The 9,541-nt window shown below is 44.8% G+C and overlaps 1 protein-coding gene across 1 annotated transcript in view; it reads left to right on the top strand.

Moving 5' to 3' along the window:
* Positions 1-7,996: 7,996 nt before the first annotated feature.
* Positions 7,997-9,541, top strand: part of LOC126990651 (uncharacterized) — a 1,798-nt gene continuing 253 nt past the window's right edge. Inside the window, exons 1-2 of the mRNA XM_050849328.1 lie at positions 7,997-8,557; positions 8,855-9,541. The exon at positions 8,855-9,541 is cut by the window's right edge and continues 253 nt beyond it. Coding sequence (XP_050705285.1) covers positions 8,010-8,557; positions 8,855-9,541 — 1,235 coding nt within the window. The 5' untranslated portion in view covers positions 7,997-8,009. The remainder of the gene's footprint in view (positions 8,558-8,854) is intronic.

Genomic DNA, 9,541 nt, shown 5'->3' on the forward strand with positions numbered 1-9,541 from the left:
GTAGTTCAATGCTAACAAGAGACAAATCCATCACCAAGGCTCCTGGAGGGCAAGGCGGGACGATCCAGTAGTTAACAAAGCCTCACGCCGCTGAACGCGTCATCTGTGAAAATTCAGAAGAAAAAAACTACCCGAGAAATCGTATTGTTGCAGCAGCTAAATATTTGTAACTGTAAATATTTTGTACGCCTCCCTTCATTGCCAATAATCAATATAAGGGAAATATGTTTGTGTGACATGTTATTATTCTTGTAAGATTAATAATACGAAGTTCTTGCTGGGCTTGTGGGAAGAATTTTCGGCCGAGTGGTTCATTGGGTAAGGTGGGCACGATGCGGCCAGTCCAGGCTCACGGCGGCTTCTCGGTGTGACGAGATGTGTGTTGCGGCGCCGGCAGGTTTAGGTGAAGGTGAGGGGATGAATTATGAGGGTTGGTGTGAGTAGAAGGAGCTAGGAGCATGAGGGCGTGGGTGCGGGGTTGGCATGGGCGTAATACTTGTAGCAATCATTCGGCCAGGGATGAGGGAGTGGGTTGTGTGGGTTGGTGTGGGTGGCATGAGGGCGTGGGTGCGGGGTTGGCATGGGCGTAATACTTGTTGCAATCATTCTGCCAGGGATGAGGGAGTGGGTCGTGTGGGTTGGTGTGGGTGGCATGAGGAGCATGAGGGCCACGGTGAATTTTACACACACACACACACACACACACACACACACACACACACACACACACACACACACACACACACACACACACACACACACACACACACACACACACACACACACACACACACACACACACACACACACACACACACACACACACACACACACACACACACACACACACACACACACACACACACACACACACACACACACACACACACACACACACACACACACACACACACACACACACACACACACACACACACACACACACACACACACACACACACACACACACACACACACACACACACACACACACACACACACACACACACACACACACACACACACACACACACACAATGGAAGAATGGTAAGTGAAACACGGTACATCAAACCCGTACACTTGGACCCAAAATAAGCATACCTCCCAACAACATTATAACGAACACCGCCGCTACCACCACTACTAATCACCCACCACTTGAATAACTACCATTAACACCATCATGGCAGGCACTTCAACCGCAAGAACTACCATACATCCCCCCTCCCCCCCTCACCGAAACTACCACCACAACTGCAAAAGAAGAGGGAAAATAGAAGGAAAATGATGAAAGCGGAATGCAAATTCGAAGGAAAAGTTTGTGAACAGAAAAAAAAGAAGAGAAGGAGAAGTATGGAAATAATAAGTATGAGTAAGTGAGAGTTTTGAAGGAATAAGAGGAAGAAAAGAAGGAAAAGAAGAAGGACGGGGAAAATAAAGAAAGGAAAAAATATTAAATGAAGTAAAAACAAGACTTGCAAAAAGGAAACAAAAAGATGAACAAGAAAACGGAAGAAGGAAATGGAAGAAAAAATGTCAAGGAATTAGAAATCAAAGAACGTAGAGGATACAAAAAGGAAGTTACGAGGAAGGCGATGGAAGAATTAAAGCAAGGCAGAGTAGGGAGAAGGGATAAGAGGCGAAATAAGACTTAGAATATATGAAAAAGTAAGAGGATATGAAAAGAAATAGAAAAAGTTGGAAGAAAACAATAAAAAGGAGGAAAAAATAAACACGAATGGGAAAGAAGAGAAACAAAAGAGAGTATTTAAATGGGTAGAAATTGGGAAGATTAATATTATGAGAATGTACGAAACGCAGAAAGGCAAAACGAGGAAGTAAAAGTAAAAAAAATAATATACAAAAGTGAAATGACAGGAAGGAGGAAGATGAAAGGAAAGAACAATAAAAACAGAAAGACAAATAAGACAAAACAGACAGAGACGATAAAAGAGAGAGAAGACAAAGGGTGAGAAATATACGAATGAAGCTGAAAAACAAAATATAAAGACGGATAAGTAAAAACATGGATGGGGAGGAGGAGTAAGAGGGAGAGATGAACGAATAGAATATGTGAGTTTAAGTTTAGTGGGATAATGAGGAACTGAAAGAGGGGTTGTAAAAAAGAAAAGATGTAGACCAAATTAAGAATGAATGGGAAAACTAACAGAAAAAAACAAGATTAAAAGGAAAATTTGGAGTAGGATAATGAGAAGGAAGAAGAGCTTGAGGACTGGAAGGAAGTAAAAGAGGAAGAGGAAGAGGAAGTGATTGAAAGAGGAGGAGAAAGAGGGGATTGAAAAGACAGACATGCGAAAGAAAAGTGTAAAGGCAACATTAACTCTCTCTCTCTCTCTCTCATCAAGTGACGATGTCAACACACCAGTCTGGCCGTTCTATTTCTTCACTGACTGGATTTAATCAAAGTCGAACAAAATCAAATGAAAGAATAATAAAAAAAATACGTCCACATAGTACACACTTATGTATCTTCGACCTTTTTATGTTGAAAAGACAGATGAACTTGACGAATTTTACGGGAAATGGAACATAAGAACATAAGAACATAAGAACGTAAGGAGTCTACAAGAGGCCGGTTGGCCTATACAAGGCAGCTCCTGTACACTCAACCCCACCTTACCTCACCATCCATGAATTTATCCAACCTCTTCTTGAATGTATCTACGGTATTGGCACCCACAACATGGCTCCCAAGCCTGTTCCATTCGTCCACCACTCTATTGGTGAACCAATTCTTGCCTATGTCTTTGTTGAATCTGAATTTGTCTAACTTAAAACCATTGCTACGCGTCCTACCTGGCTCTTTTACTATCAAAATCTTATTGACATCCCCTCTATTAAAGCCCTTCATCCATTTGTAGACTTCGATCAAGTCTCCTAGCAACCTTCGCCTTTCTAGAAAGTGTAGATTTAAGTGCTTCAGCCTGTCTTCATAAGGCAAGTTTCTCACCCCCTGTATCATCTTTGTCATCCTCCTCTGTACAGATTCTAACACCTTGATATCCATTCTATAGTGGGGGACCAGAACTGAACTGCATAATCGAGCTGAGGTCTAACTAATGCTAAGTAAAGTTTGAGGATGACTTCAGCGCTCCTATTGCTTACGCTCCTTGAGATGAAACCAAGTACTCTGATGGCCCGATTTTTAGCCTGAATGCATTGAGCCCTAGGACGGAGGTCATCGCTCACTAGGACTCCTAAAGGTGCGGTCACACTAGCTACTGATATCGCTGGATCCAGCGGTACGGCTTGATCGGCCAGCCATTTGCGCTGCACAAGCTAATGATATCGGCTGCTTTGAGCTATCGATACGGACCGTTTTCACTGGCCGTACTGCTGGCGGCAGCGGTAGCCGAAGGGAAGGGAATAAGAAACTATCGTTTATTCAGCATACATGCAATCAAAAAATATTCCATTTCTTTTTTGAGGAGGGACTTTAAATGCGTAATATAAAAGCTAGACGACAATACAAGAAAATTTCCAAATGTATTTTTTTTCTTTAATGGAAATATAATATTCATTTCTTATTTGACCTCGGTGACTTTCTAACGGGTCACCTGTACAGCAAGAGCAAGAGCAAGAGCGAACACACTTGCCAGCCATGGTCTTATCCACTTTCGTTTCACTTTTCTTTTCTTCTTCAAGTCCTCACTGGCTACAAAACAAGTGGCAAGAGTAATTGTGGACAGAGCGAATCCAAGAAGTGCTTCCTCCATAGCGGCTAGTGTTGTTATGATATGATCCGCTAGCTAGCTAGCTAGCGGACTTTGCATGTGGTGTGACCAGACTGCCGCGCGTATCGCTGGCAAGCCAGCGAAAACAAAAGCCAGGCTTGCGTTAACAATAGCAAGTGTGACCGTAGCTTAAGTCTCTCTCACGCCCGGACCTGTTTAGAGGAGTGTCATTTAAGGAGTAATTGTGTGAGGAGTTATTCCTACCTACACTCAAAATGCTACACTTCCCGACATTGAATTCCATCTGCCACTTCACCTCCCAATCATATAGTCTGTCAAGCTCATCCTGGAGAACCCTAGCGGCCCTGTCTGATTGGATTACTCTACCGATCTTGGTATCATCTGCGAACTTACTGACATCACTACTAATTCCTGTGTCCAAGTCATTGATGAAAATAATATAAAGCAGAGGACCCAGCACCGACCCTTGTGGGACGCAACTCGTGACACTGCCCCATCCAAATCCCACACGCGGCTCTGCTGTGTGATTGGCTGTCAGGCCACGAGAAGGGCGGGGCGGAGGAGAGCTGTGCAAAAATGTGACACAGAACGGGAATACGCGATCACACACACACACACACACACACACACACACACACACACACAATGGAAGAATAGTCAGTGAAACATGGTACATCAAACCCGCAGATTCAAATTCAAAATAGGCATACCTACCAACAACATTATAAGGAACACCGCCGCTACCACCACTACTAATCACCCACCACTTGGATAACTACCATTAATACCATCATGGCAGGCTCTTCAACCGCCAGAACTACCATACAGCCGCCCCCCACCCATCCATCACCACCACTACTGCAAAAGAGGAAGAGAATAGGAGGAAAATGATAAAAGGGGAACCCAAATATCGAAGGAAAGTTTTTGAGTAGAAAAAAAGAAGAGAAGGAGAAATATGGAAATAATAAGTATGAGTAAGTGAGAGTTTTGAAGGAATAAGAGGAAGAAAAGAAGGAAAAGAAGAGGAACGGAGAAGAAAAGTAAAGGAAAAAAATATTAGATGAGGTGAAAACAAAATATGCAAACATGAAACAAGAAGATGAACAAGAAAACGGGAGAAGGAAGTGGAAGAAAAAATGTCAAGGAATTAAAACTCAAAGAACGTAGAGGATACAAAAAGGAAGTTACGAGGAAGGCGATGGAAGAATTAAAGCAAGGCAGAGTAGGGAGAAGGGATAAGAGGCGAAATAAGACTTAGAATATATGAAAAAGTAAGAGGATATGAAAAGAAATAGAAAAAGTTGGAAGAAAACAATAAAAAGGAGAAACTAAACACGGATGGGAAAGAAGAGAAACAAAAGAGAGTATTTAAATGGGTAGAAATTGGGAAGATTAATATTATGAGAATGTAAAACGCAGAAAAGCAAAACGAGGAAGTACTAGTAAAAACAAAAATAACATACAAAATTGAAATAGGAGGAAGGAGGAAGATGAAAGGCAAGAACAATAAAATGGAAAGACAAAAAAGACAAAACAGACGATACAAACAGAAAAGAAGAAGGATAAAAATATATACGAATAAGGCTGAAAAAACGAAATAAAAGGAAGGATAAGTAAAAACACGGTTGGGGAGGAGGAGTAAGAGGAAGAGATGAAAGGAAAAACAAAACAAAATGGATGACAAAATTTAGATTGAGATAATGAGGAACTAAAAGAGGGTTTGGAGAATGGCCGCGCGGGAGAAAAGATGTGAGCCAAATTAAGAATGAGAGGGTAGGCAGGAAAAAAAAAAAGATTAGAAGCAAAATTTGGAGTAAGATAATGGGAAGCAGAAGAGCGTGACGACTGGAAGGAAGTAGAAGAGGAAGAGGAAGAGGAAGAGGAAGTGATTGAAAGAGGAGGAGAAAGAGGAGATTGAGAGGAAGTGATTGAAAGATGAGGAGAAAGAGGAGATTGAGATGGAAGAAAAAAAAGATATGATATAAAAAGCAAAGTAGGAGTAGGATAATGAGGAAGAAGAAGAGGAGAGTCAGGATTAGAAGGAAGTAGAAGAGGAAGAGGAAGTGATTGAAAGAGGAGATTGAGAAGGTTGACGTGGGAGAGAAAAAGTGTTAAAGGAAAAAAAAAAAAAATGAAAGGAAGAAAAAAAGAACAAGATTAAAAGGAAAATTTGGAGTAGGGTAATGAGGAAGTAGAACAGAGTGAGGACTGGAAAAAAGTAGAAGAGGAAAAGGAAGAAGGAAAAAGGAGAATCAAAAAAGGAAAATCAATGGGAAACAGTTTAATTTGAGCAGAATGTATTGCAAAGACCGTCAGAAAAAAAATGAAAAAAACATAATAAAAAAGGAAAGAGGAAAAAAGGGAAAAATTGGAGAAAAAAAAACGATGAATAAAAAAGAGTGGAAGATGAAAAATGAAAAAAAAATGATGAAAACGTAGAATTAAAACTGGGAGAGAATGATCATAAGCAGGAGTAAATTAGAAGATGGGTGAGCGGAATAAAAGCAGACTAGACAAAAAAAAGATGAGAGAGAGAGAGAGAGAGAGAGAGAGAGAGAGAGAGAGAGAGAGAGAGAGAGAGAGAGAGAGAGAGAGAGAGAGAGAGAGAGAGAGAGTTTGTGGGAGCGATTTTCAGGTGGATGGAAACAATTTTGTTAGCAAAATTTTGACATTTTGATTTATTGATGAAGGAGTTATTGGCAAGTCGGAGAACAGATTTGGCACGATTCTTGGCATAAATGTGAAGACCATTATTAGCAAAAGTTATAGGGCTCCGGCACCTTCTGTGAGCTGCCTCAATCGTTGATAGCACGCGAACAAGCGTGACTAAACCAGGGAATTTTTACATGATAAATGAATAAGAGAGAGAGAGAGAGTCAGCAGGTGGCAGTAAGAGGTGGTGTTAAGTGTGTGTGTGTGTGTGTGTGTGTGTGTGTGTGTGTGTGTGTGTGTGTGTGTGTGTGTGTGTGTGTGTGTGTGTGTGTGTATTTGTAGTTCAATGCTAACAAGAGACAAATCCATCACCAAGGCTCCTGGAGGGCAAGGCGGGACGATCCAGTAGTTAACAAAGCCTCACGCCGCTGAACGCGTCATCTGTGAAAATTCAGAAGAAAAAAACTACCCGAGAAATCGTATTGTTGCAGCAGCTAAATATTTGTAACTGTAAATATTTTGTACGCCTCCCTTCATTGCCAATAATCAATATAAGGGAAATATATTTGTGTGACATGTTATTATTCTTGTAAGATTAATAATACGAAGTTCTTGCTGGGCTTGTGGCAAGAATTTTCGGCCGAGTGGTTCGTTGGGTAAGGTGGGCACGATGCGGCCAGTCCCAGCTCACGGCGGCTTCTCGGTGTGACGAGATGTGTGTTGCGGCGCCGGCAGGTTTAGGTGAAGGTGAGGGGATGAATTATGAGGGTTGGTGTGAGTAGAAGGAGCTAGGAGCATGAGGGCGTGGGTGCGGGGTTGGCATGGGCGTAATACTTGTTGCAAACATTCGGCCAGGGATGAGGGAGTGGGCTGTGTGGGTTGGTGTTGGTGGCATGAGGGCGTGGGTGCGGGGTTGGAATGGGCGTAATACTGGTAGCAATCATTCGGCCAGGGATGAGGGAGTGGGTTGTGTGGTGGATTGTGGGTGGCAGGAGGAGCATGAGGGCGTGGGCGTGGGATGGGCGCACTACTTCCAGCAACATTTCGTCACCTGCATTACGTCCCATCGCCCCAGCGTTACACTCTCAGCCTTTTCTTTGAGCGTCCCCGCCAGTGGTCGGTGTAGCCAAGGCGGAACACGACGAGGAGAAGCCATCCCAGAAGAGGACAACGTTGATGACCTGCACGTTCCTGCTAAAGATTGTTCATTTACATTAAAATGACTCAGCAAAAACAAGTGAAGAAGTCTTGGTGCTGCGGGTGCTTCGGCTGGCTCTTCGCCAGGCGGAAGCGCCGCAGCCCCTCCGAGGAACCTGACGACATCGTCGAGGAAACCGAAAACGCGGGTGCCCAGGCCGATGCAGGGCAACAGGCCCTGGTCTGCCTGAAGAAGGCTGCTCAGCCTCTCGCAGTGGTGGAGGAGGAGATCCCCTCCGACACCTTGCTGGATGCTGATGGGGTGGTGGGGAAGGGCGAAAAGGAGGCCACTGGCAGGAGGCGTCAGACTCTCATCATCACAATCCACTTGGTGAAGAGAGAGAAGGTCCAGAAGCCACTGGATGATACAACAGTCGCACAAAAAGACTGCACGCAATTGGAGAGCCATGGCAAGAGGGTTCAAACTCGTAATTACTCTGCACATGGTCAAGAGAGAGAAAATAAAGGAGGTATACGATGAGCTCCCCTCCGGGCACAAAGGCACGGCTGGGGACGCTCCTTCCAGCAGGAGCAAGGCCGTTACCGGCCCACCGGAAAAGATGCCCCTTATCAGCAGCTTCAAACAGCGGGACGCATCTCAAACACCGGTCAAGAAAATGATCAGGTTCAACTTCCAAAACCTGAACACTTTCGTCAAAATTCGTGAGCTGTACTGTGCCTACGACTACTTCAAATATGGCTTCCCTCACTCCAGCATTCGTCCTGAGCTGAAAAGCTTAAAGGAGAGAGCAGTGGAGCCACAGGAAGAGCCAGCAAAGGAAGCAGTAAACAAACTGCCAGAGGCTAAGAAAACAGTTACAGAGGAAGCAACAGATTCAGCCAACAAAATCAATGAGCCACAACATCTCACAGGGATCCTCAAGAAAGGAAAGACGGCCAGCACCGCTCATAAATGTGTGCGCTTTAACTTCCAGAACCTGAACACTTTCGTCAAGGATCGTGAGCTGTACTGTGCCTACGACTACTTCCAGTATGGCTTCCCGCTCTCCAGCATTCGTCCTGAGCTGGAAAGCCTAAAGGAGAGAGCAGTGGAGCCACAGGAAGAGCCACCAAAGGAAGCAGTAAACAAACTGCCAGAGGCTCAGAAAACAGTAACAGAGGAAGCAACAGATGCAGACAACAAAATCAATGAGCCACAACATCTCACAGGGATCCTCAAGAAAGGAAAGACGGCCAGCACCGCTCATAAATGTGTGCGCTTTAACTTCCAGAACCTGAACACTTTCGTCAAGGATCGTGAACTGTACTGTGGCTACGACTACTTCAGGTATGGCTTTCCTCTCTCCAGCATTCGTCCTGAGCTGGAAAGGCGAAAGGAGAGAACAGTGAAGCCACAGAAAGGGTCAGCAAAGGACGCGGTAAAGAAACACAACACACGACACCAGCAAACAGTTGGAGCAGCTCGCTGTGCACAAATGAATACCACTACTGAAGGGAAGTCTCCTAAAGGTATCCTGAAGAAAGAAAAGATGCCACGGTCCACCTGTCCAGGACATGTGCGCTTCAACCTTGGTAACCTCCGCGCCCCCGTTAAGGAACGTGAGGTGTACCGTGGCCACGACACCTTCAGATACGCCGCGCCGCTCCAAGTCACTCAGCCTCCCAACTTACCTCGAGGCCTTACCAGCAGCCCGTTAGATCCGCCTCTAACTCGCTGCGTGGCGCACCTCGGCACCTCGCGAGGCCGGCACAGCGGAGCAACGACTCCTTCCAGCAAAACAGTGGCTGGTATGCTGCACACAACTACACCAACAGCCGCCACTCACAGCACCGCCAGCACAACGCCAGCAGCCACGTCCCGCCCAGATACGAAACAAAGCATTTCTACGAGGGACAGACACATCGGGGCACCAACTCCCGCAGCAGAAGTCGTGCCAAGAGAGGCGCAAAGCCGAGTGGTGGCGAGTTTCTGTGAGCACCGGGCGAGTACACAGCGTCGTGATCAAACTCAAAT

Source organism: Eriocheir sinensis, unplaced genomic scaffold (genome assembly GCF_024679095.1).
Source record: "Eriocheir sinensis breed Jianghai 21 unplaced genomic scaffold, ASM2467909v1 Scaffold185, whole genome shotgun sequence".
Taxonomy (NCBI): Eukaryota; Metazoa; Arthropoda; class Malacostraca; order Decapoda; family Varunidae; genus Eriocheir; species Eriocheir sinensis.